The 27222-nt window shown below is 38.6% G+C and overlaps 1 protein-coding gene across 7 annotated transcripts in view; it reads right to left on the minus strand.

Moving 5' to 3' along the window:
- Positions 1–577: 577 nt before the first annotated feature.
- The window catches only part of PUS10 (pseudouridine synthase 10), a 33059-nt gene continuing 6414 nt past the window's right edge, over positions 578–27222 (minus strand). For 6 of the 7 annotated variants that reach the window (XM_051612995.1, XM_051612993.1, XM_051612991.1 and 3 more), the window contains 14 exons: positions 21469–21503; positions 18940–19051; positions 17162–17223; positions 14564–14609; positions 11705–11769; positions 10585–10670; positions 7607–7732; positions 5822–5878; positions 4821–4897; positions 4675–4730; positions 4441–4558; positions 3168–3310; positions 2460–2559; positions 578–797 (listed from right to left, as the gene is read on the minus strand). In XM_051612995.1, coding sequence (XP_051468955.1) covers positions 759–797; positions 2460–2559; positions 3168–3310; positions 4441–4558; positions 4675–4730; positions 4821–4897; positions 5822–5878; positions 7607–7732; positions 10585–10670; positions 11705–11769; positions 14564–14609; positions 17162–17223; positions 18940–19051; positions 21469–21503 — 1122 coding nt within the window. In that variant the 3' untranslated portion in view covers positions 578–758. The remainder of the gene's footprint in view (positions 798–2459; positions 2560–3167; positions 3311–4440; positions 4559–4674; positions 4731–4820; positions 4898–5821; positions 5879–7606; positions 7733–10584; positions 10671–11704; positions 11770–14563; positions 14610–17161; positions 17224–18939; positions 19052–21468; positions 21504–27222) is intronic. The other variant, XM_051612996.1, reaches the window with a different exon arrangement.

Here is a 27222-nt window from a genome sequence, read left to right on the forward strand (position 1 = left end):
GCCTGCACTTTGAAGTTGTTGGTATTCCTATTGTTCTTCAGATTTCCATCATGCACCACTGCCAGGAGTTCCCAATCTTTTTATACAGTGACTTAACTGGGGAAATCCTATGCCTGAACAGGACTGTAACCAAGCCAGAGAGCTCAAGTGCCTCAACTGTGGTTTCTAGTAAGCATGGCTGATATTTTTAAATGAGAAAAACTTGGTTTGAAATACAAGGTTTCCTCTGAAAACTTTTTCCCTTTGAAAAGTACTTTGGCTGGGAGACATATTTACCAATCTTGAAAACTGACAATAGAAAGCAGTGAGCAGAGAGTGCAGAATTGCCTTTTTCCAGGCACTATCCTACTGGCTTCAGAATCTCCCTGACTTCTGGGATTTCCTGCATGCCCAGAAAAAGTTAGGTTTAATTAAAAAATTCTAAACTACTGCAGAAAACATATTTGATGTAATTGCTCAGTACACCATTTGCACTTTACATCATTTGTGTGTTCCCTAATAGTTATTTTAAAAAAAGACTTAAGAGTCAATACCACAATCTCTTTATGCACAGAAGAAATTAAAAGAAGACTACAAATTGAAGGGATACTACCTGTTCCAGAGTGTTTAAAGTTTATTCAAGTATCAGTATCCTTTGGTGGATCAATATGATCCAAACGTCAACAGAAATACTTCGCAACCAAGCTGCAATACTGTGCAGTGCTCAGTAACCAGCTGCTGATAGAGCTGCTGCTTCTTCCTCGTCCCAACTTGAAAAGTTAATTATCCAGGGCTGGAGGCCAGTCAACATCAACAGACTAGAAGAACAGGGGGGAAAAAAAAGGCAAAAATCAGCAGACTTGGTATTTTACATGTACAGAGAGAGCTGGTATTAGAACTCTGTGCTTGTCAGGCATAGGCTGAGAGTGGAAAGAATAAAGGACACAAAGATAAAAGACATGGGACAAGACAAGCAGGACACAGTGGCATGAAACAGCCACCTGGTCCTAGTGGCTCCACATATGTCTGGGGAGAGCTCTCTGGGAGCTGGGCTTGCTGTATAAAACAGAGCCACAACTCCTTGTACTGTGACTTGCCAGCAGCATTTGATGTTGGGCCACACTTACAGAGTGTCCAGAACTGTCAATTAAAAACATGAACCATCTCCATCTTCTACCCATCCTGCAGGTGGGCCAATACAATGTGAAAAAAAAAAAAAACACCTGTTGGTTGTTGCCACAGAAATATTCAGATATCGGGCAGTGCAGACAAGGCTCAAGTAGAAAACCATGACCTGTCCCCAAATCTGCCTCCTGAGTGCAGCAAACTAGACTAAAAGAATAAGCTGTCAAGCATTATGCACAAGAATTACCTAAGCAACATCAAGAGCAGTCATCCTGACTGTTAGTCAAAAGGACAAAGCATGCCTGACACTTTATTGGAAGCAAACGTTGTAATTAGTACAACTTGGATTACATCTGTCTTTCCCTCCTCCCTGGGGCCACGTCTCTGGTTCCCCTGGGGCATGCACTTGTTGCTTGCCCTCTCCCACAGGCAGCACGCCCTGCGCTGCCGGAGGATCCCCACCTGCAATCACAACGCCGGGATCGCACCGCAGCGCCTTCAATGCCTTGGCTTCAAGACTGCTGACATTAATCATGCCTGCTCCTTGCATCATCTCCAACTTCGTCAAAGGATTAGGCTCTTAGGCTGAGCTAAAATGCATGACTAGCAAGATGACTAATTATTTTTAAGTCCCGACACATCTTTCAGAGTTACATCCAGAAACTGTGGTGACACTGATCCAGCCAAGAGCGATGCCTATCAGCCTGAACTCAGAGCCAGGTGTTCCTGTGTTCAGAAGTTAACTAAAGTACAGTCTGCAAGCTCTCCTTCTGGAGTATCCTACAAAAATTACGCAAAAAAGCTGCAAGGCTCTTCTCCAAAATGTAACAGTTTCCCAGAAATACTTGAGAACAAGCATGCTGATGATTGGCTACTTGAAATGAAACCCCATGTTCTAAATAAACCGTGCCAAAACACTAGGTTAAATGTTAAATTCATATCTTTACATACATTCTTTTAACCAAAACAAATTTTGTTTTTCATCTGACTCCAGCAAGTGAACAGATAAAATTTCTTACTGTGTTTGAACCTGCACTGAAAGAGGAAGTCAAGCACCTCCTATTTTTCACCAAACCCAGTTTTGAAGAGATTATGTGGTAGATGTAACATTGCTAAGCTCTATTCCAGTGGGTGCCAATAATTGTCACCATTTCATTTTATATTCTCCCATCTGTCCCAGAGAAAGCCTGTCACATGTGGCAGCATGGTACAAACCACAGTTTTTGCATTAACATCCATTTTTCTATTTACTGTGGTAAGAAGCGTTAACTGGGTTAGAGCAATTCCACTGAAACCATCTCACAAATGCAACGATGTTACTAATTGCTCAGAAAGATAAATAGCAGACAACTTACTTCTACATCCAACTCCAGAATGTCAGCAGTTCTATTCAGAAGGGAGCCAATATTGGGCTTTGTTCTTCCAAAGTCTCCGTGCACAAACTCTTTAATGTAGCTAGAAATACTGGCTAAGGAAAGGTGTATTTAACCACAAAGAAATCAAAAGGAAATTAAAAGAGTATGGTAAAAAACACTCAAAGCAAAAAAGTGTCTTTTTCTTTTTCTAAGCCAATTTGCAATGCACATCCTGTTAAGCCCGTACCCACCTCTAAAAGACTTCCCAACTCTTGGCTTCTGACTGGAATGCCAAAAACTGCACTATCAACCTGTATGTTCTGTTTTATTCCAAAGTCAGTGTTGACTTTATGGCAAGATTGGTAACTTGCAGTCCACTAAATATTGCGGAAAAGCTTATTTTCTAAGGCGAAAAGTTTTCAGTGTAATTAGAAAGAGCCTAGTGTCTCTTTAACCAATTCCTTTTTAAAGTTATAATTCACCTTAAAACTATCACAGTGGTCATCAGAGAAAAGCAGACATACATGAGCAGCATTTTTGAATGAAAGCCTGAATGTGAAATTCTGACAAAAAAGCAAACATTATGCAGCAACATATGACTGCTGAAGAGCAAGGATTTAGAAACACCGCAGCCATAAAAGAGGGAAACTTCCCATTACCCAAATTACTCTAATCAGCAACCTGCTTTGTAAATGCATCTAAGGATACGTTCCTGCTTGAGTCTTCAGATGCAGGCGAAAATGATGCTCGTCTATGTACTCTGACTTCATGGTGTGAATGATCCGACATCTTACAGCTAGAGGCCTTCTGTGAAGAACCCGCAGAGGTGTCTTCTGGTCAAGTTTCAATTCCTGTTACAAGAGGTAACAAAATAAATGAGGAAGGAAATGTGCAACACACTGCACAGATTTTAAGAGTCGTACGTACTGTAAACCAATCACATCTTTTTTTTGGTACTGTATGATGGTATCCAAGTCATCATGAGGCAAAACTGATTTTTTTCTGTGTTTATGAAAGGAAACAAAGACAGCCATCTCAAAGGCTAAATGAGAAGGCCTCATATGAACACAAACTAATGGAATCACAAATACAAAGGAATAACCTTGAAATCTCCATAGTCCTTTGCTGGAATGACTCCAGGATTTAGAAGCTCACTGAGAGCCTCAGGGCAATCAAAGAAATAAAAAAAATCCCACCCACAAAATGCTTTTTCTAAACTCCAGCCAACCCCCTAGAATGAAAAGTGAGGAAAAAAAAAAACACCAAAATGAGATTAGATCTCATAACAGTCTTCTAAGAAGTTAATTCCCCACCCCCTTCCCCAAATGAGATGCGGCAGTTTGAAAGGCAACTCTTCAGGAAGTGAGTGGCCATGCTAAAACCCAGCTTCACGACACTTGTCTCTCTGAAGGGTAATGGCTCCAGCCCTTGCTTTGAGAATGGCTTCATGGCCAAGGTCTGTAAGAAACAGTACCACACAAAAAAACCTGAACACAGTTCTCCATCAGCAGCATCTTCCTGACCAACATTTGGAGAAAGTTCTCATTAACACAGCATGCTTGTTCTGTCAAGCACTTCATAAGACCTCTTTGCATTATTTTCCATTGATATTTCAAACCCCTGGAGCTGTGGAAGAATGGGTTTAGAGCTTGCCAAACAAAAGACACTATCTAAGGTAAAGAAAAGGGTGCAGGTGCCAGATTTCCTCCTCTCCCATTCCTTACTTTTTATTATTTGGTCTACTAGAAGGTTGGCATCATACAGTAATTTGTTGACTTGGCTAGGAGCCAGCCAGCTATATTGCTAGCATGACAGTGGTGATGCAAGGAAGGGCAGGAAGGGAGGTATGGAACTCCCTGCAGCAAGAGGAACCCCTATCAGAAAAAAATCAAACCTCAGAAAAAGAGTCCATGGCTGTACATATATAAACTGCCCCTAGGACACCAGCACAATATAAATTAGCAGAAAGAGAGACAGATACCTTGATATCATCTAGAAATGCAATATCTTCTTTCTGTATTGCTTTGTCTGTCCATATTAAGGCACTATAGGTCTTTGTCTTTTCCTCTTCTCCTTCCTTCATACGACCAATTGCCTCTCTAAATAAAATAAATTAATTACTCACATAACATAAGCATAATTATATAACGCTGTGAGCCAGAATGCTTCCAAAGCCCCAAAGCATGGCTTTGAAATCCTGATGAGAAATACTGACCTGGTGACAAGCTGTAAATCTCGAACCTGTATTTTGTCTGAAGAGTTATTAATTGTCTGCGATATTTAAAAAAGAATCCGTTAGCAAAACTGCTCACTTAGAGAAGAAACACGTTTTATGAGTTCCATGAGGTGCAAATGATTTACCTGCTGAAGTTCCTTCATTTCCTCAGCAGTAAAACGTATTCTACGAGGATTCACAAGCTCAATTGCAAAGGGCCTTCCTGGCAACATGCACAGTCATAAAACATAAAAACATGTTGTTCTAAATTAACGTTTGAATTTATGCAGTAAGGTTGGAAGGTGTGAAGATTGTCTGCTGTTATGCAAACAGGGACAGGACTTGCGGGTTTAGGGATGTGGCATCAGACGAAAGGAAAGAAACAAGGGACTTTTTTTGGCTACTAAACCCCAGTATCAGCAATAAGTGCAAATTACGACTTCCCAGAAGACATCTTGTACAAGTCTGTGCTAATTAAAAAATAAAATAAGAAAAAAAAAGTTAATTAGCTTATTTTCTGTCACCTACAGCAATGCCCAGGTGCAAGAATGCATGATGTTAAATCCCGCTCCCTCAGCTAAACATCTGTTGCAATAGCTGCACTTTCTGTGCTCAGGGCCGGGGATGATCCCCAGCATAGGCACTGCCAAGAACTACACCACAAATCAGATAGCAACTGGAAGACATCAGTGTTCATTTTTACTTTTTCTTTCCCCTTCTGCTTTGGCTAAATTAGCTTCAGCATACTGGGAAGCAACTGATCTTTTTATAAAAGACCCAAGTTCACAAAGAAGATAAGGCTTCCCCGTTCCTCAGTGACCGTGAAGCAAGGTAGAAGGACCCAAGAGAAAACAGGACAGGAACCAGTGACTAAATGGCTTAAGAAAAGGAAGTGGATTTTAAAAAATGCGGTTCCATGCATCTGGGCAGCCATGGACACTGAAAAGGGGCTGCTCTTTCAGCTGGTTTTATGAAACTGTTTGATCTTTGGGAATAAATACATAAATATCACCAAAATGTTTTAAAGAGAAAACTTCCAAGCACGCCCAATCACACACTGATGCACTTAGCATTCAGCAAGATCTACTAGGGGAGCTTCAGACACACATTTTGTTTGTGCTTCACAAGGGATGTTCCCAAGACTTACCATTGCCTAGTGTTCTTACATCCACATCTTCTCTTCCAGAGGAAGAAAAATTAAAGCCTGTAACAGATTTGAACAAGGGAGGTGAGATTTTATTTTACATTTTTTAATACTCTACAGCTTTTAAAAGTCGAACTATTTTCTTTCTAAACTTGCTTGCAAATACGCTTCAAAGGGCAATCTTTATAAAATGAAGCCTGTGCTACATTTAAACAAATCTGGGATAGTTACTGTTTATTTCATCAAGTTCACAAGTTTTTTTAAAGAGCACTTTTAGTTCTTTGGCCCGAATGAAACCGCTGTAACCCTGAAAACATTAAAAAAAAGTAGTACTGTCCTGAAGGAATTCCACTAATTAATGGTGTTCGTTTCTTAACCAGCTAATTTAACTCTATGAATAAAATCAAAGTGAACTGCCTGCCTCCAAAACACAACTTTTTATCCTAAATGCACTCAATGGTTTCCACACATTTCAGAGAAATTCTGGCTGGTCACACAGGCCTGGACAAAAGAGGAAGAAAATTTGAGTCAAAACTGAAAAGTAACCTCTGTGTATTTGGTGGGTTTTTTTCATCTTTCAGCTACAAAAACGTACTGCTGGGTATTTAGTTTCCTTCATCATACCCTTTCAGTCTTTAAGCTGTGCCTGAAGGAGGAACAGGAGACCAAAACCAGTACTGGAAGTAACTTTGCTGCTCTATTTCAAAGGGCATCTGAAAAACTGATGGTTTCAAAATTTTTCCTCCCTAGGGAACATACAGATTTCCTCCCTTTTTATTATCTCTCATTTCTCTGGTCATATTATGGCATCTACAGAACGATATTCCATGGTCATGACGAAATATTTTGGTCGTACTATCAGAATATTCTCAGTTAGGAATGCTCCAGACCCTTAATCATCTTCACAGCCCTTTGCTGGACTAGTTCTGGTATGTGCATGTCTTTCTTGTACAGGCAAGCCCACAACTGGACCCAGTACTCCAGATGTGCCTTCCCAATGCTGAGAAAAGGGGAAGGATCACCTCCCTTGACCTATTAGCAATGGTCTTTCTATTAGTTTAATATCTCTTCTCAACATTACTGCACAGGCACTTCTGGTAGCCTAATTCTGCAGGCTGAAATAAGGGGTTACATAATTCCTGTCCTAAAGATATGGTTTGAGGATTTTTTTGGTGTTCAGACTAACATATCCACTGGCAGAAGGGAGGAGATGAGGGGAAAGTAGCTGCTTTTTTCCAAACTAATATTTATTGAGATCTTTCCTTGGGCCCTCTACATCTCTAGTTCCATGCCCAGTAGATGACAAATGATTATGTGTGAGTATTTCATCTGGATAATCCCTGGAGAAGCATTTAGCTTGTGGAACTCCATGCACTGAAGAAAATAAATTACTCAAGGTCAGAGACACAAAGGTGTTGGAAAGATCGGCAGATACTATGGAATGCTGATGGCAAAACCCTTCTTGTTACAAGTTGTTTTATGAATGACCAACTGTTAAGAAGTATAGCTAGGCAAAAATACTACCACATAAAACCATAATATTTGCATCATCAGATCAATTCAGGAGGTATTTTAGAAGGATAAAAGATACTGCATAAAACAAACCAGTCATCTAATTACTTGCAGAATATAACTAAAAAAATTTAACAAGCTTTGACTTGGAAGGATAAGAGAGGGGTAAAGCATAATGTTTTCCATTACACTCTGTATTAACTGAGTAGCTACTATGAAACAATATTCTAGTAATGATGAAAAATAAATATGGTAAAAGAACTCCTAGATACTTACTATCTGCTTTGAATCCTGCCATTAGATGCTCTGAAATCAGTTCTTCCACTGAAGATTCCAGCTTCCGCTCCCCATCAATAATCCAGGGAGTCTGAGGTAAATTCCTTGAGTATTTATTGTACCTTCCTGTAAAAAACAACTGTCACCTGTAATAATCCTAAAGCAATGGACAAAAGCTCTATTATTTCACAGCACAACATACTGCACATTCATCAAAGCCTGGCAAAAAAAGATTTACAGGCTTAAACTTGTTTTATGGCAAAAGCATTACAACTGCAGTAGGAAATACATGCTGCTGCACCTACGAGTTTCAGTATCTGAGATGACCAGCTTAAAGGCAGGCTTGGAGAGCCTGTTGTCTCACTCATACCTGCAGGCATTACCATAGAAACAAAACTGCGTATAGCCTGACACACCTAGGAATGAAAACCCAGGGGTTCAAGTGCCTAGTCTGAGTCAACTTAATTTCAAATGGAATTTTTTAATTATTTTTTTTTTAAATCAGACTATAGTCTTTAACCAGCCTCACTGGTGCTATACATATGCCTGCCCAACAATGTATAGATGTCCCAAGTGAAGATGTTTCCACACCCCCTGGATCAAATACTTCAGGTTTCAATCCAAGTTCTGCCGCTGTCTGAAATTTAACATAATAAACCCAAAGTAAAATGCTTTGGCTCATTACAAGGAAAACCATGCGAGCAAAATGTCTCAGTAATAAACTAGTACAAATTTCAAGAACCTTGAAAAGTTGCCATGTGAAGAGATTGCCATCCTCTGACTGACTGCAGTCACAGTCTCGTGATATGTCACACTAGCATGCGTATCCCGTGACACAACCAAAGAACAATTCTGACCTGGATGACCAAGATGAGCTTTCTTATTGACAGGTTTTATAAGAAGTGAAAATATGCACAAACCAAGGAACTCATTAATAAAGAACAACAAATAACTCTCCTGCACAAACAAGTTTCAATCTGAAACCGTGCATATAGACAATAAAAAAGGAGTTCAAAGTAGCTATGCACATTATACTGTGCCTCTCTCATCTCTGATTTTTTGTTTTCAGTATCATATTTTCCTATTTCCAACAACGTTTCCTTCTTGCACTTTGATCTGCAGAAAAACCCACACAAACAAGTGGGGGAACTGACTAATACTGTTTCAGTCAAGCAAATAATGAAAGGACTATGACTAATCATTCAGCAGTCAACTTCACACTGCTAAATTCTCTGTCCATAAAATGGAAAAAGGAAAATTATTTTGTTTTTCCTCTCAACTTTCCATTCTAAAAATTGTAGCTTTTGATCTGAACAAAAGTGGGGTAAAAAAACCCCAACAAAACAAACAGGTGTTTCTTGGTTTGACAGCTTCTCCTGAACGTTTAAAATAAAATTAGGGAGGAAGTGTTCAGTGAACACCAAAGATAGAATCAAGAGGGCAATATCACCTCCAAAACAGTGCTTACAAGTTAAAATCCTGTTTCATTTAAACTGCTGTAGTAACAAAATAACTGCACTCTACTCAATAAATTATTTTACTCTGCATTTAATTATTCAAAAACTAAAGACAACATCCTGCCTCGGATTTTTTTGGTTTTGGCTGTAATAAGTTATGACCTATAAATTGCAAAACCAGTATTAAACCACATGCAGAAAGCTAATCCTCTCTCTCTTTTTCTATACCTATGAATTGTGATAAAGCCATCCAACAAAACAACTTAAAATAAAACACTGTATATGGAAAAGGCTGGATTCAAGAAAATGTCCATCTAACTGTCTAATCAGTAATTAAAAATAAAAAACTGGTATATATAGAACACCAACTAGCTTGCCATGAGAACATTCATTTTTGCATTTTTTATTTTCATTTTATGTTTTCCTTTATTCAGGATTTATACCATCCTTTTAAACTTTGTATCCTGGATTAACATTGTAGTTTTGGTTTGTTTTTTTGTAAATCATAGGTTTTCCTACATTTAAATAAGTGGTTGTTTATACACAGGACTGGGGGAAGGGCAAATCCCCTTGCAGGCAGGCGATTAAAAAGTTGAATCATCGCAGCTCCGGGATGCCAAGTGTTGTTGTCTTGTCTGTCTCACCCAGTTATTTCAGATGCTATCTTGGTTTGGAAGGGGAAACTGGAAAGAGCTAAGCTTTCAAAAATTTATCCTTTATTAATTACATTAAGATTGGCAGTTTTGGATGGAGTCATGCGCTGACAAAACCAGACGGTGAAAACCTCTGGAACCAAATCAAAATCCAAGGAAGAGAACAGCACTGCCAGGAGTTTATTTAGTGCAGAAGTGCCTTTCCCAAACCATGTGCTTATCATGAGGGGACATGATACAACTGCAGGATTTGCAGAGATAAAGGTTTTTCAAAGGAGAGAGCAAGCTTTGGTAACTAGGCAAAATTCTTTGTTTCACCAACTGCTTCTGGATAAGCCCCCTTAATGAGCAGGGGCACAAAGCTGTTTTAAATCTTTACATCACCCTATGCTGTCTCCAGAAGAGAGAATTCTTCTATCTCTCAAAGCAAAACAACAGCAAGGAGAAGCAGTATCTTCCAAAATATCCAGAAGGGAGGTGTGTATGCACACTGGGAGCAGCCAGAGTGACGTGCTCCCCTCCTGCAGCCAGACACAGCTGCCTGCAGATCCCACTCCTCTTCACCCACATTCCACCACACAAGTCTCCAAGTTTAAATTCACCCAATAAAAGTAGGCAAATAGTTTTGAGTTTAGCATGCTGATCTGTAATTTCTAACTTTTGACAAAATCATGTCTTCAGCAAAGGCAAGTTTAATTCCTTCCCTCTTCAAACAAAGTCCACTCTTGGATAGAGCTAGATTTTTTTTTCTTTGCTACTTATACTTAATTACAGGAATCAATAAATAGCAAGCATCTTCTCAGTCTTGCAGCAGTATTAAAAAATTACATTTAAGACAACACAGCAGCAATTAAATGGATCATTTTACCTGCCACAAAAACTGCACCATTATTACATTGAATATCCAGAGCAATACAGAGGTCTTTCGGTGAACTTGGGGGACATGGAAAATGCCTGTATAAAAAAAGATTAAAAAATACTAGTAAAGCCAGAATGTAATAGAGCATCACCATAGCAATGACGGCATGAAAGGTGATGACTTCACTTACACAAAGCACAGCTACAGTATAAACTGAGTAATCACATTAATAAGCTGGAACACCAAGAGATGGATAAACATGAAGCAAATCAAAAACACCCCTAACAATCTGTCATCAAACATGATCAAAGTGTGCTAATACACTCCCAAGTGTGCTAGTAAGATGTACCACACTATAGCTATAATGAAACTAAATACTCCACAAAAACTGTCTTCAGAATCTATTACTAAATTTTTGGTGGGATTCAAAGAAAAGAGCTGTGAAGACTTAGTGCAAATAAGCACAGTGAACTACAGAGAAAGTGTTTATCAGTGTCTTCCCCCTGCTTGTGATTTCTATCATATTACAGCACTTAGTGTTTTCTTAAAACTTAAGACTCCTAACATTTTGGAAAGATGGGAAAAAATATTTCTTGTAAAGAGGTTTGCCTTACAGACTCTAAGGTTCAAAATACAGAAGTTCCGTGATTTCTAAATCTCTTCTGTGTCTTTGGGGATGTACATAAATATTTTTTAATGTAAATGACTGGCAATATGACAACAAACTGTTTTCACTTCTAACTGCTCTCAATCCCATGCCAGCCCAGAGGTTTGCAGTGACGAACTGCTAAAAGCACAGAGCAGAATTGCAGCTCTCTCATCCATGATTTCTCCAGTGTGCAGCTCCTCAGGTGATCAATCCATGAAGCACTCTTACTAATGTGAAAAAGACCATCATTTGTGTCATGTCCAGTTTTCCATCCTCTGTGGCTTAATTAAAGCATTTTAAGATTACTCCTTAAATAACAGATCTGTAATGACATTTTATCACCAAAAGAACTGAAAACACATTTTAAACAATAAACTAGCAGAATTTAAACCACCAATACTTACCCACCTAATATTTTCCTCTCCATCCTAATTCTATACAGAAGCACAATACTAAGAACTAGTTTCAGTATATACTTACTTGAGAAAATCCTCTTCTTTGATCTTCTCTAGGGCTTTTATAACTGCCATTCTAGTGAAAACAGACTGCACAGTGAAATAAAAAAATGAGTCAAGAAGCTAAGATGATATGCCTAATAAGAAAAAGAATCCTAAAATATTTACACCATACACTTCTTCCAGTGTAGTTTTTTCACTTGTTTTGTGTTTTCTTATACCTAAAAGCAACGCTGTATCAGCTAGAACCCACTCTGATCTTAACCCCAACTTTAATAGGGCAGCAAAGAGCAACAAGTAATTTTGCCAAAATCTATTCAAGTAACTTCACTCACAACACGAAAGCAATACTAATAAAGCTAACAGATCAGAACACAACAGTTCTTTAGCTGTAGAACTAGGATTTGCCCTTTTGTTTCTAGAAGACAGGTACCGACAACAGCATATGTTTCCTCACTCTGTTTTTACACAGAAAAAAAAAATAACAATTGCCACTGACTTGCAGAAGGTCTACAGTTACTGTCACAGTTCCAAATAAACCTACTCCAGCTCCTTAGAATATTCAATTGCTAACCCTGCCCTTTGGTTAGCTGAAAGAAATGCTAAGAATACCTTTGGAAATTACCTTATTTCAGATGACATACAAAAGTGTGCAAAAGTAAGAACAAAAAAAAAGTAGTGCTTGGGAGCTCATGTCCACATTTGCAAAAGAGATTAAAAACAGAATCCTAAATCCGTAGGCAGAAATCAAAACCAGGTTCCTTATTTTCAAGAGTAAAGTATACCCAAGCCCCACTTTCATCTCAGTGACAGTAGGCAGGTAGTTCTTCCAAAAATAATACCGTTGAGGAGATACCTGTTTAGAAAGTTCAAAAGTTCATTCATACTCAGACGTAAGGGCTCTGAATGGTTGGGCTTGGCAGTTCCCCACCTGTAGAAGGCAAGCCTCTTGGGCTGCATCAATTCAGAAGGGTGAAGTGATAATAAAAGCTGTAATGATGTTACGATAGTGGCAGGAGCCATGACTACCATCCTCTATGCATAGCCAGGTAGGTATTGCTGCTGCTAACTCAAGTGAGGCTAAGGCAGAAAATGCAGAATTTAGGTTCCTAGAACAGGAGAAACAAGTGTTTTAACAGGTGAGGTGGAATTCTACTTTAGGAAGACTGAGGACAGTAGAAGGTCTCTAAATTAACCTTCTAATCAAAGCCTGGTCAGTTATGAGATCAAGCCATATTGCCCAGGGTTTTATCCAGTCAGGTCCTGAAATTCTCCAAGAATGGAACCTGCACACCCTCTTTGCTTACCCTGCTCCACTGTCTGACTGGTCCTCATGGTAAAAAGATTTTCTTGTATCTACTCTGAAGCTCTCAATTCAACTTACATCTGCTGTCTCTCATCCTTCCACCACAGACCACGATGAACAGCCTGGCTCCCTGTTCTCAGTGACCTCTGTGCTGATACTAAGCGGAGATTCACTTGGGTCCTCCACAAAGACTTCTCTTCTCCAGGCTGAACAAGCCCAGGTTACTCAGCCTCTCCTTCTAGGGCATGTGTTCCGGCCCCCTGACTGTCCTGGTGGCAGTCTGCTGAACTTCCTATTTAATTATGTCTTTTTTGCAAACTGGATTGGGGTTTTGGAAAAAAACAGTGAAAAATACCAAGTCACTGTTTGGGACAATTTGCTCTAACACAGAGTTCCTAGATGCCCTCAAGAAAGCTGTACATCCTCCTTCTGAGCATAAACTAGAGATAATAGCACTTCCCTTCCTCACAGAACAGATGAGCTGGAAAACCCTTAAACTAGCAGCAGGTTTAAATATCTACAGTAGGTAAGTATCTACAGCAGATGACTCAGAATTTTCACTCAGAACCCAGTTTTTATACCACTTCTCTGATTGACACAGCCCTTGGAGCTAGCTTCAAGCACAGCTGCTTTGTAAGGATGAACCTCTGATGGCTCTTCAAAACCAGTATTTTTTCCTTTAGATTCCCCTACATCTTGTTGCCTCTGTGGTTTTAGCAACCAGGCCCTTCTGGTTTAACTCGATATGGGGGATTTCCCCCTTTTAAAGGAAAGGAATGCAGCAAGCAGTGAGTTATTAAAATACAAACCTTCTAAAAAAAGACTTGCATTTATTGGTCAGGTGGAGTAGAGTAGGCAGAATTCCTGGGTGAGCCAAATTTCAGTAAACTCTTCACCAGAAAGAATAAAAGGCCTTGCATAGGCTTCTGATAGACATTACTCATTCTCCTGATCACACCCACTGTGTCCTACTTGTATCAGTTTCTCTCCAACTGTTTTTTTTATTCTTACATGTCCTCTTTTCCATCAATGATTGTGTGTGTGCTCAGGGCCTGCAACAAGTGGCAAAGTCCCTTTTCTTTCCTGCTCCACTCCAGAGGTAGATAGGATAAAACCATCCTGCGTGCATTTTGTCTTTCATTCAGATCAGAGGAGATGAAAAATGCAGTGAGAACGTTCTCTTTTGGCTGCGGAGTCTCATCTTCACAATGTGACTTATCTGAACTGTTTCACCCACAGAGAGCTTGAGGATAATCTTTTATGCTACTTTTAATGCATGACAATCAAATTCCTAGAGTTTAAGAGAGGTATTGACAGACAACATTCCTAAAAATTATGGCCTTCAGGCAGTCTGGGAAAATGAGTGTCCTAAAGAGAAGCTCTAAGTGGTTAGTTTTCCTAAGCACAGAAATGTTAATTGAATAAACGAGATAACTTTATATCCAGACAACTGAAAACTGGAGAGATTTCTGACAAAGGAAAACCAAATTGAAATACTGACTAAATACCCAAATAAGTTCTTCACTGTAGCTATAGTTGTGAAACTCTGAAAAGAAATGCTACAATTTGAGATCCTACCTGTTTGTTCTTCGCTGGTTTGAAACAGTCTGGACAGGCTGTGGCTCTAAATATAGAAATTAAAATTAGCTGCTACTATTACAGGAAAAGAAACAAATAAATAAACAACACAGACTGAATTTAACAACATGACAGTTCAACAGTAAAGCACTCATATATGCCCAATATCTCTTGCCCACAGCTGAGCACAGAGCAGGTTTGAAAATTAACTGTATCCTAACCCACAACTGGTGGAAGGTATGTGTTGCTTGACTTAAAGAGAAATCATGGACAAGTCTGTATAAGCCTTTTTTGCTCTGACCAACGCAAATGTGTCTCAGTGTTGAGATAGGATGAAAATGCACATGAGAAGTTTAGCTTTCTATCCTTTCCAATCCTTCTCAATAAAGGTAATGATTAATGTTTAAGTTCTGTGCAATATTTGGTGACATCTTGATATCTCAACTTGCTGTTCTTAGACAATGCACACTGCAAACTAGAGATTCAAATTGCTGCTTCTCGATAGGAAAAATAAATTTACTAGAGAAAAAGCAACCCCAGGTGTTTGATACCATTTATGCTTTGCCTCTTCAAAAGGAAACTATTGGTTGTTTCATGAAAGTGAAAGCCAAGTCAGTGAGACACTTTTTCTGAGTACTGTAGAGGAAGTTGTTGTTCCTATTAGTGGATTTCTATGTATGCAGTTAGAGGTGATTCCTAGCCTATAACACAATTTATTATTTCATACTGGTGCTTTTCAACACTTCTATAACGACTTCAGACTACAAGGAAGCAGGTTTGACCTCTTGCTGTTTCTACACAAGCAACTTGCCTGGCCAGTTTGTTATAGAAAGCATGAAAACTTCCCTCTTGCAGAATCTAAGTATCACCTTACTTCTAAACATAAATCTCCATATATAAACTAACAAGAGCCAATTCAACCTTCTGTGTCAAACCCAGGGTCATTTTAGCACACCTGCCCACACATAACTGTGTAAGAACAGCCTGAGAGATAAGAAACTGCAGATGCCATACCCAAAAGTATACCTGGAGGAGTTGACACAAGGTCCTACTTTGCTTCCACAAAGTCATTACTAATGCTGTGACAATCATCAAATTTACTGTATTTACATCAAAACCAAACCATTGCCCCAGAATATGCCCCCAGCCAGCCATTCACACGCGCAGAATGCCTTGATGCCTGAGAAACTGCTGTGTCACTTCAGAAAAATGTCTAAAACCTTAATTGCTGTTTAAGAATGCTACAAAGAGAAGGCAAATGAAGGGATATTGTCAAATCACATGGAATAAACCTGAGTAGTTGGAACATGGAATGGAACTTCTTTACACTTTTCACCTCTATAGTTATTCTGCTTGGAGTGCTGACATTGGCACCATAACATGCTTGGCATCGAGATTTTTAAAAGGTCACAGAAAGGATGGAAGGATGAGCTTAAAGTAAGAGCTGCCAGGTTTCACAGAAAGGAAAACTACAGGGAAAAAGAACCCATCAAGTAAAATTAAATAAATAAGCAAGCACAAAAGGTTGCAGGATCCAGAAACTTTTGTGTTTTTACAGGATTAGAGGTAACATTATTTAGAACTGTAGTTTGGCCCTAGTACTTTTTCACCCTTTTGCCCAGCCTTGAAGAAGCTGGACAGGGAAGAAGTTCAGCAAAGACTGGCAATTAGTTCTTCCTAATACCAGGTATGTCACCAAGCATGCACAACCCCCCCTCCAAGACATACGAAGGATGCAGTTGTTGAAAACAAGAAGGTGGCAGATTGGGCATTCAAAGTTCAGAGACTGCCAGAAGGGACAAAAATCAGGGAAATATATAAAAGCTGCAAAGGAAATCTCGTGACTCAAGAGATGAAGTCACCAGGGAACAGGGAAGTCAGAAATTCTATGCTGAGACACCTTCTAGGCTAAGATTTAACTTGCACTAGGAGCACAAGTGATGAAACTAATCGAAACTTAAGCTTAACAGGAAGCATCAGCAAACAGGAAGAGTGAGCCTACTTATCCAGAATATACTACTGCTAGATTTTGAGAAATCAGATTCAATTGTAGCTAAATTCACAGAAATATTTTGCTTCTTTGTGTACAGGACATGCTCTACTGAGCCAGGCCAAAAACTATGTGTAATGGCCAGGAAACTTCTGTTTGTTCCAATCAACCAGTTCAGTTGGATTAGCTTACTTCAAAGCCTTCTGCCCCATCCATGACTCTAATAAGAGCAGTAAAACGAAGGAATGACTTCAAAAGATTCCCCCACCTGCAGATATGTGGTTTTAATATATTTTTAAAAATTATATGGCTACATTGAAGACAGTAATGACTTTGAAAACGGCTGAAATTGAACAACTTACCCGAGTGTTCTTCCAGTACAAATAAAAATTCTGGATTATTTTGTTTATTGGCTTTAAAGCACAGAATTAACCAGACAGAGGTGGTGTAACTTTAAGCTCTGCAACACTCTCTGAATATGAGGAAGTTTAGATGCAGGCCCCATTCTATTTTATAAACACTGCATACTCTCATCCGTAGCAAATCCAAACCAACAATGTTGCACAATGTTTAGATAAAGATCTTTCGTTATTTATATAAAAACTTACAGGAAATGGCACTCCTCCTCTGTTTCTGGGTGCGCAAAGACCACGCTAACTTCAAACAAACTCTAAATTAAAAAAAAAAAAAAAAGAAGAAAAAAAGAAGATAATACTTTGTTAAACAAACAGGCAGGATGTTCTCAAGCATTCTTACTGTAATATTAGGAACCCTGTAAAGAGGTAGACAAAAGAGAAAGTAACTCATTTATTATATAAATCATCTAAAGATACTAAAACGTGTGCCATAATAGCATTCACGTTTCTGAAGTAACCAAAGATGATCTGAGAGCACTTAAAAAATGTGAGTGACCTACACATCATAGACACCAGCCCCACGTTGCACAGGGGGAACTGAGACAGAGACAGTGTATGCTCAAAGCCTATTACGGTCACTAAACTTCACAAACCTCCTGGGAGAGCAGTGAAGAGCATGGAACAAAGACAAAAAACCCCGTAGTAGTCACCACTGTAAAATTTGTCAGGGGCTTAGTTTGCAGAGACTGGATGGCCTTGGGGCAAAGAGAGGCAACATGTCCTAGTGGATTGACAGCTAGACCAGAAACTCTAGTGTAATCTCAATTCTACCCCCAATTCCCTCTTTGGCCTTGGGCAAACAACACTCATTACTTCTGTTATTCAGATACCAGAATACCTCAAGAGGGCTATTCAAAAGATTGGCTAATATTCAAGTGCTTTGCAGATAAAGAGCACTAGACAAGTAACTTTTATAGTACAGTGATGTCTGGAGTGGCTCAGTGCCCAAGTGTTGCAGAGGTTTTGCTAACTTGGTACATCAGAAGTTTGCTGCTTCTTGGATCATCTTCAGAGTAACTGTTTCTTTCTTAACTAAGACAAAAGGGATGCTCTCAATTAGCACTCTTGGGAAAAGACAATCTGTAATTATTATAGAAGCAGAAAAAATCAACATAAAACCTAAGTGGGTCTAGTCCTAGGGTCAGTCCTATGGCTGATGACAAAGAAAAAAGGCAATGCTTTATTCTCAGCAGGAATTTTAGCTATGTTTGCAGAAATTTTAGGTTCAAGATGATCGTGTTTCTGAATTTGCCCAGCAACATCTGAATGTCACGTTCAGTAAATGGATTTCAGAAACATTCTAAGAATGTTAGTCAGAACCTGAAAGTTGAAAACCAGGTTTGCAAAAAACATTTCTATTGCCTACTTACAGGTATTGCAGGTTTCAAGGTGCCTATCTCTAGCATTGGCTAAAGTGAACAAGGACCAGTCTTTCTTCTTTTAGAATGTTTCAGAATTATATTTTATCCATAGAATTTAACATGCTAACAACCTGAACTATTCAACTGACAGAGCAGTAATATTTTTGGCAGTAACTGCAGAGCAAAGAAGGAATGTGTGGGCATTCCTTAGCCTCTGGAAAACACAGATCCTAGAGAATGAGAAAACTGAAAAAGTCTCATTGATAAAGGGAGGATGGCAGCCTAAGAGCAAGACATATGGCAAAAGACTACGATGGTTTCAGAATATGCAATGATCTATGTGTACAAAAATGAACGTTGGACCCCTCAGTATTAAGACTTGGAGATCTTTGGTTAAAATAACTTCCCTCCTCTTTCCCCCTACAGTAAACATAAGAACAGTGCAACTTGTTTATCTGCTAGTGAGGGAAAAAAGGTTTGTATTTTAATTTTTCCCCTCATATATAAGTGTATAAATACACACACACACAAACACATATGAAAAAAATAATAATTAAAAAAAAAAACCAAACCAGAGAGAGAAAAACTGTTTTCTTATTTATACAACACCTTTCCATCAGCAGGAACACCCAACTCTTCTGACAGTTGGGGATGAATGATCCACTTATAAGCTTCTTTTAGCTGAACAATGTCATCCTTTGCCAAGGAAAGGCCCAGTTTTCTGGATCACATACACAAAGAAATAATAACTTGCACAGGAGTCTATCAAAGATCGATACATGGCATACAGTATTTCAGGAAAAACTTAAGTAACTAGTCCCAAGCAAACAAGCAATGCACAAATAGGAAAGGACATAAGCACTAAGCATACAGACCACAGCATGGAAGACTGAAAGGCTGTTCCAAGAGCTCCTACAATGGCACTGAATCTTTGTAGTGAACTAACAAAGTGTTGAGGAAACATTAAGGCCAGACCAGGATTCCAGGTAAGATGCTTCGCAATAAACACAGAACTTTGGGAGGAGTAGCTAAAGGTAGCTACAGTCAGCTCAAGCTACGTCAGGACTAAATTGCCTCCTGCCTGCCTCTGGTCATGCATTCCTGACTGAACTTGCCTGGTGACACTACACAGCATGGTAATACCAGATTTAAAGTAAACCCTAATCCACCAAAAAAAGTCTTGGTTTTCCACCAGATTAGTGAGATGATCAGCTGAGTGGTCACATAAGCACTTACGTTAACACAAGAAAGACAGAAGGCACAGGCAGATAACAGCAAGATCCATCAACATCTAGTTCAGCTAAAGTAAACTGAGTGTCTGGATCCTGCATGGCAGCATCTGTGCTACTTGCTTAGGAGCTTCCAGCCTAATTTTATTTTTTCCATGTTTCTATCTGCTAGTGATTTTTTCACTGACATTTAAAAATAGATTCTTTTTTATTTTTCTCTGTGTAAAAGAACATGCACTGAGGAAACTCATGCCATAGCTTCATGGTAGATCAAAAGTTGCAAAAGTCTGTCCAGAGCATACCTAGAGAAGAGCTGAGAAAGAGACAGACACAAAAATCCTTTGGGCTTTTTGTGTTTTTGTTTGTTTTGTTTTTTTAAAAAGTAAAAAAAAAAAGTTAGACTTATTTTTATTGTCTAAAGGGTGACCTAGTCCTTCATTAAAGGAGAGTATGAACTCCAGTGAGCACAAATTCCTAAAAGGAAAAGACCAGATAACAACCTCAGTTGACCATGTTGGGACAGACTCAACTACCACTCCAGGTACAGTGACCAGGCATTGACTCCTGTATCTGTGCTTGTGGAGACAGAAATTAAAAGGAGCAGATGCCTGTAAGAAAACCAGCATATGATTTCAAACCACTTGTTTAGGAAATAACAAATTTAAAAGCATGTTGTCCTAGACAAACAGCACCCATGGTAGGCTATGTGGGCAATATTTGCCTTACAGGGTCTCATACTCTCTAGAGCACTTTAATGAAACAATTGCTTTTAAATTAGTCTCAAAGTGGAAAGTGATTCATCACCTCTTAATCCGTCTTTCTATGAATATCTTGAAATGGTATTTCCAGCCAAGATGGCTTTCACCAAAGACTAGATCAGCGTCCTCAAGTAACTTTGAGACAATTTGTTTCTTCTCCTTTTGCTCACAAAAGCAATTTATTTGTTCAAAATTACTGTGTTCTCTTTTGGCCAGGAATAGGAGTATGCCGGAGCAGAACAAAGAATCAAGCATTTAAATTTATTTCAAAACACTGAGGTATAAAAAAAGAATAAAAACATACTTGCACCCACTGCACTGATATCTTTCTTGCTACACTACTGATTTTTCACCATTAACTGACTAACAGTTTTCAGTCACTATTAATGTAAGCTAAATCTGAAGAGGTTGTATTTCATTATGTCTTTCAGGTTCAAGAAGATTCTGGCTCAGAGATGGCATCATGACACCTCTCAGGACCATTAAGCTAACTCAAAGCTGTATAGTTGGACAGACAGCCTGCACTCCAAGTTGAAATGCCATGTCCTCGCTATAATCACACTATGAAGCAAAAGAGATAAAAAACCCCAATTAAGGTCAAACCAGGTAAATAAGAACAAAAACAAAACAACCAAAACCAACAAACTATCTGTCATCTTATCCTTAATAAGCATCAAGGCAACTGGACAATAGTATAATAAGACTATAAAATCAGCTTCTTCCCTGCTGATAAACACACAAATGGTGTCTGTAGAAAGGAGTTACTCTCAGACATACAGCAAAAGCTATAACAATTGTAATAGAAAAATAAAATGGCACCACATCCCAATTATTAATTTCCTTATGATTAATTTTGAAGATACCAAGTAAGTTAAAAACTTGGCCAAGGACACAGGGGGTCTACATATTTGACAACTATTAGCCCAAGTACCTTTATATGAAAGCAGCTATCTTGACCTTGAAAATACAGCATTAATTGCTTGGTTAAATTTTTTTCTTAACATACATGTCTCAGTAGGTCCACTGCATTAAATGGTTTCTCACTTCTACTGTGCTGGAAAAAAGTTATAGTAAAAACTTCTCTCCTTTCTCTAAATCTGGAGGACTCTCTAATAGAAGTGGTGTGAGAGTTGCCAAAATAAATTACTCACCCCATTTCCTGTTTTACCAGCAGCCAAGCAGCACGCTATAGGTCCCCAGCCATGCCCAGGAAGAAGAGAGAAAAAAAACAACATTAAAAAAACAAGTGAAATTAAAGCTCAAAACTCCCAACAATTTGAAGGACTGTTAGTAGAAGGAAAAATGTTTCAAAATCTCAGGACAAAAAGGAAGTATTAGGACTTTAATTCAGGTTTTGCTTTAGAAGTGGAAAGATAGAATTGTTGTTTGCTTTTATTTCTAAGACATCACTTTGCAATTCACCTCAAATCCTATCTGGCTTTAAATAGAAAAAGGACCAGGCTGCATTAAACACACTTTGAAACTTGCTATTAACATTGTAACTAGACAGACTCTGACATCCAAGTCAAGTGCAACCAGCAGTTATCTACTGCAGAGAGAAATGGAAAAAAAAATAAAATGTCTAAACGGATGGTATATGAAAACTGATTTACATACAAATTAAAAAAATATATAATCAAATTCAGTTATCATCCCTTATAAAAAAATATGAATAAAAGACTTAGTCTTATGGTACTCATGAACCTTCTCCCTAGAGATTGCCCCCTTATTTAAAGCACACCACTTAGGCTGAATATGAGAAAGCTGACAAACAGAAGCAATAATTCTGTAACTCAGAGGGAGCTTTTTTCAAGCACAAACACTTGAGTTCACTTACAATTATTTATCACACAGCATACGTAGGAATGGCTAGAAGATGTGATTTGAGAATCACGGGCAGATTCAACCCTAAGTTCTACTTTTTCATTTCCCAGTTGCCCCTCCTACTTTATGCAGATCCTCTCTGAATGCCACCTTCAGCAGCTCCTGGCACACTTCTTTGAGCAGAGGTTCCAAGAAGAAACATCTGCTTTACCTTTGTGATCACAGGATAATTCAGGGTCCTCAGGAGCTCTCCACCAATGTTGTGCTTATAGCAGGACTGGCTGGGAAACCAGACAAGGCTGCTCAGGGCTCTATGCAATGAGTTCTTGAAAATCTCTTGAAAATGGAGACGGCAGCACCTCTCTGGACAACTTCTAATGCTTGCTTGCTCTCAATCCATGCACTGAAAATACTTCCTCAAACTCTGTTCCTCACCTCTACCAGCCTTATATATGTAAAGAAACATAATGTAGCAGGCCCTTACACTGCCCAGGAAAGCAGACCATGAACTGTCACTTAGGTGTCACAGTCAACAAATGGAACTCAGCAGAATAGAAATTAATTGTTACAACAAAGGTCAAAAGCAAAATTAAAATTACCAGTGGTATGAAAGGACAATAGAAAAATGCAAAAGTAAACACAGAGGAGCAACAGCCATCAAATCAGTGCAACACTAACCTGCTTGAACAAATTTAAAAATCATGAAGAAATGTAAGACTTCCAAACAACATTGCTTATGCCAAAAGCTTCCAAAAGTACATCTTTCCCAATCTCAGCTCTGGGAGCCAAACATTTTAGAGGTGCATCTCTTTGCAGTCTCACTCCCTTCTCTTTGTAATGACATATTGATTCTACAAGATGATCTACTACTTCAGTCTAGTAATTGCTCAGTGCTTAAGGTTTTAAAGTCTTCCCCTGCATGGGCCAAGAGTGACTGCCATTCTCTGCACCACAATGAAAACATACTTTACTACAGTGAAATGCATTACTGTTAACCAGAATTTTAACTATGACATCAAATGGCCTTTCTAACAGGTTTTTAATTAAGTGGGAAAAAAATCTGATGTTGGACACAGGTATTCAGAAGGCATGTACAATGTTTCCATGTCAACAGAACACTCATCAGTGCAAAAGCAATTAATAAGAAGATAAAAACTCCCCTCCAAGCTTCCTACAACAAAGCAGCAACATTTACCATTCTTCCTCTACTAACAACAACAAATACATTAAGACTGGTAAGATGCCACCTAACTAATATAACCTGTACTGTCAATACACAGTCTGGACACATAGTCTAACCATCCTAACTGAAGATTAATTCCAAAAACTAAATAGTTTGACTCAAAACAACTCAAATTAAAATAATCCAAATTAGTAGTTTTCAATCTGTGGACAACTAGTAAAGTGTCAGAGAAAGGTGACTCCATACACTTGTCATATAACCATATATACACATGCTAGGTCCAAAAGAGCTGGTATCTGAAAAGCAGTGAACACCACTGATTTAAATTCTTCAGAATTTTAGATCCCTTCCCTGTCTTTCATTCTTCATCTATGGTGCTTTGAGAATAACCTCCCCCCAAACCCTGTTGAAAGAACTACTGTCTATTTTCAAGGAAATAATTCCAATGAAGAGGTGAGAAAACAAGTATCGAACTTAAGGGAGCAAAGCTAGGATCACATCTTCTTTTCATTGATATCAGAAGAAACCACACCATAGATCTCTTTTACATGCGGATAGAGGAACTCAATAAAAAAATGTCTATTATCTTCCTTGGGAAAAAACAAAAGTACAAGGAAATCCTAAAAACAGTGCTAGAATACGAAGGGGAAAGAGGGGTGGTGGAAAGAGGACACAAACTTTGTTAGATACACAAAACTGCACACTACTGAACAAAATAAATATAGTTGTACTGATGGAATACTCTACTCAAATTCATGGTGATTCATTATCCTGCATGTGTGGAGAGTACGAGCAAGACTGCTTCACAAAACACCATGAAGTATATTGTAATCTTGTTTGCAATAATAACCCAGGTAAAATAATACTTTAAAATAGTTTCCAATTGAAATTCCTTGAACATAATTCTGAACTAGAGAATATGACAACCCTAGAACTCGGGCTAGAAATCTGCATTTGACAAATGCCAGTTTAAAAAAATCTCATATGCCTTGATTTAAAGCACATGTAGGTTTGGTACCCAGGAGGTGGCTGATCTCACTCCTTTTCCCTGTTTTATGGGGTTACAATACAAAACAGAGAAAACTTCCATATGTAAATAGCTATGCTAAAATAACACCAAAGGTAGAACTTAATCTCCTCTCTCTTGGCTTCAAAATTTAAAAAGAATGAAAGAAATTACTTTCCCACTTCAATTAAGAGGAAACAATAGAGTACTGTGAGCACAGAAGCCAAAAGATCCCAAACTCCAAATCACATTCAACCACCAAGCCAGCCAAACCCCTCTACTCCTATGCCTTCATTCCTCTGCCCTGCTCTCTCCCAGCTGCAAAAGAAGCAGGGGATCAGATCCCTCTACTTCATAATTACTTTATGTTTGTGAAGTGGTTTGAAAATGAAAAATGCTCATTACAGAGCTCAAGCCTGCAGGGCAATGCTTAACAGCAAATATATTTCTGAAATACACTAGCTCAGGCACTATATTGATTACAAGCTGCAGGATATTATTCTAATGCTATCTGAGGGATCACAGCGGCAACAGTTGAAATACCATGTGCAATCCCAGCCACAGCATTTTTTCACTGTCTTAGAAAAGAGCTTCGAGATGGGAAATTCCATGGTGAGGTACACAGTCCTACAGGGAGTAATGACTACAGATGCTATTTGCATCCATGTCCTTGTAGCAAGTACCAAGATGATGGATCACAACTGAGTCTACAGACATAGCTAACAGTCACCCTTTTGAAGGGCATGACTCACTTCATATTCTAATATAGTTGTCTGACATAAACTTGGGACTCCTGTATTTATGATTTATTTCAATCAAATATCCTACTTGTAGGAAGAAGTGACAGCTTCTTTGCATTACAGATACAAATACTATGCAAATGTACATTTTATGTCCCACTCTCCATCAGCTCCTATCGTACATTTTAGACTTGGCAGGATGACAACTGTCATAATTAAATTAGTTGAAGGTAGTACTAAAAGGCAGTTCCTGTTATTTTGTTAAAAAGAAGTCAGAGAAAATCTGTCTGTCACACAAAAGGTCAATGGGGGGGGAGGCTGTCTTTGGGGTGTTCTTTTATGATAAAATTACATATGTTCATGAACAGTGCAGTTCAAAGAATTAAACGCAGAATTTAAGGAAAGACCTCTTTTGAACATAAAGCACTTTGAGATATTTGAGATATTCTATTACTTGCCGCTTTTCTGTAACTGTAAAATAAAACAGCAATTGTTTTTAACAATTATTTTTTGAAATTATAAATGGGTATGTAGTAAATAAACTCTCATGATTTTAAAGAGCTTCCTTCTCCACCATCACCCATTTTTACTCCTTCAGTTAGAGCACAGCTACTTTCACAGCTGGTTTAGCATTTGACAAGACTGAAGGGATGGAATAGAAAGGACGGCAGGAACTTCCTAATAAAGACCTGCTCCCAGACAAACCAAACTGCTTCCAAAGACAATAGATCTGGTTTTGGAGCTTCCCCCTCACTTATCTCACTCTCACTATTCATTTCTGGACCTACACAACAACTTTTATTCCTTGGTTTCTACCAAGCACTGTAGTATTGTTTGTTTGCTTGAACATAAGGACAAGATACCTTGAATGAAGCAGATGGACATGTTGAAAATTACATCTCATCCCTGTTTATCGCACTAATAATTTATTGCACTTAGAAGACAGTGATTATAAAGTACTAAATCCGGGTTTCTACCAACTGCACTTGCCAAGTCAGTTTTCCCAGTCCACACATTCTCAGTATTATCATCCACATTTCAATCAGCAAGAGGAATGCTCTGAAGCAAACTATTATTTTTGGCTGCTGTTCGCAGCCAAGGCTGCCTCAAAAGCAGACAGAAACACTAGCCCTGCTTGTTCAGATGAGTGTGAGAACATCCCTGAGCCAGAACTGCAATACAATAACACCCTCTGCTGAGGCATGCTGGCAAAGATCCACCAGGAGGGTGAGGAAGAAGTGTAGCATCAGATTTTTCTTTCCCTGCCTCCATCAATACATAGCTACACTACTAAAAAAAAAAAACCCAAACAAGAGAAGTTATTTTTAACCTAGATAAATGATAACTGTCAAGCTAAAGACGCATAATGGAAATGTATTAAGAACTTGATAACATGGGAATTGCAGCTGGGACTCTAGCCAAAGATTCTGTGCATCACTTTGTTTTTTGCTTATTGAGGCTATAATGAATAGAGTATGGATGGCCTCAGTAATCAGTAGCAAAGGCAGACTGCAAATGGAAAAGACCTGATAAATAATACCCTGAAAAATAATAAGGCTCTTCTATTTTAAAACACCTTAGCTTACACCAGGCATAAAATCGGAGTAAGTCTGACCTACATTTGGAGTTTTACAGAGAATCATGGGCACAGATGTATCCATATACTCACCTAGCCTGGAAGTGCTTTTTTTGACATATTTCATTTTTTGGTTGATCATAAAATCAAATGGGAATAAAGGCAGTTCATCCAGCCAGAAAGCACAAAGTGATTAATTCTGGCATTACTTTACCAGACAGTGTCAGCTGAAGTAAACACACCAACTATGCTTAATTTCAGATGGGAAGCAGAGAATCTTATGTTCCAGAAGACTTAGAAGTAAAATATATGTTAGTCCAACACAGCTACTGCACCGGCATTTTGACTGAGATGCCAGAACTAACAGTATAAATCAACACTAAAAGTGTAGTAAATTATTCAACAATCAAACTGTGAGGGATAAGAACAGACTTCACCACAGGTTTACATATAAAACCAGGAAGACCTACACTTCTTTCTGCCACATTCACTGACACTTCTACATCTTACCACACCAGGCATCTACCAAAGATTTACATCTTGCCCTTTAAAATACTATTTTTGCAGCATTTTTTA

Source organism: Apus apus, chromosome 3 (assembly GCF_020740795.1).
Source record: "Apus apus isolate bApuApu2 chromosome 3, bApuApu2.pri.cur, whole genome shotgun sequence".
Classification (NCBI taxonomy): Eukaryota; Metazoa; Chordata; class Aves; order Apodiformes; family Apodidae; genus Apus; species Apus apus.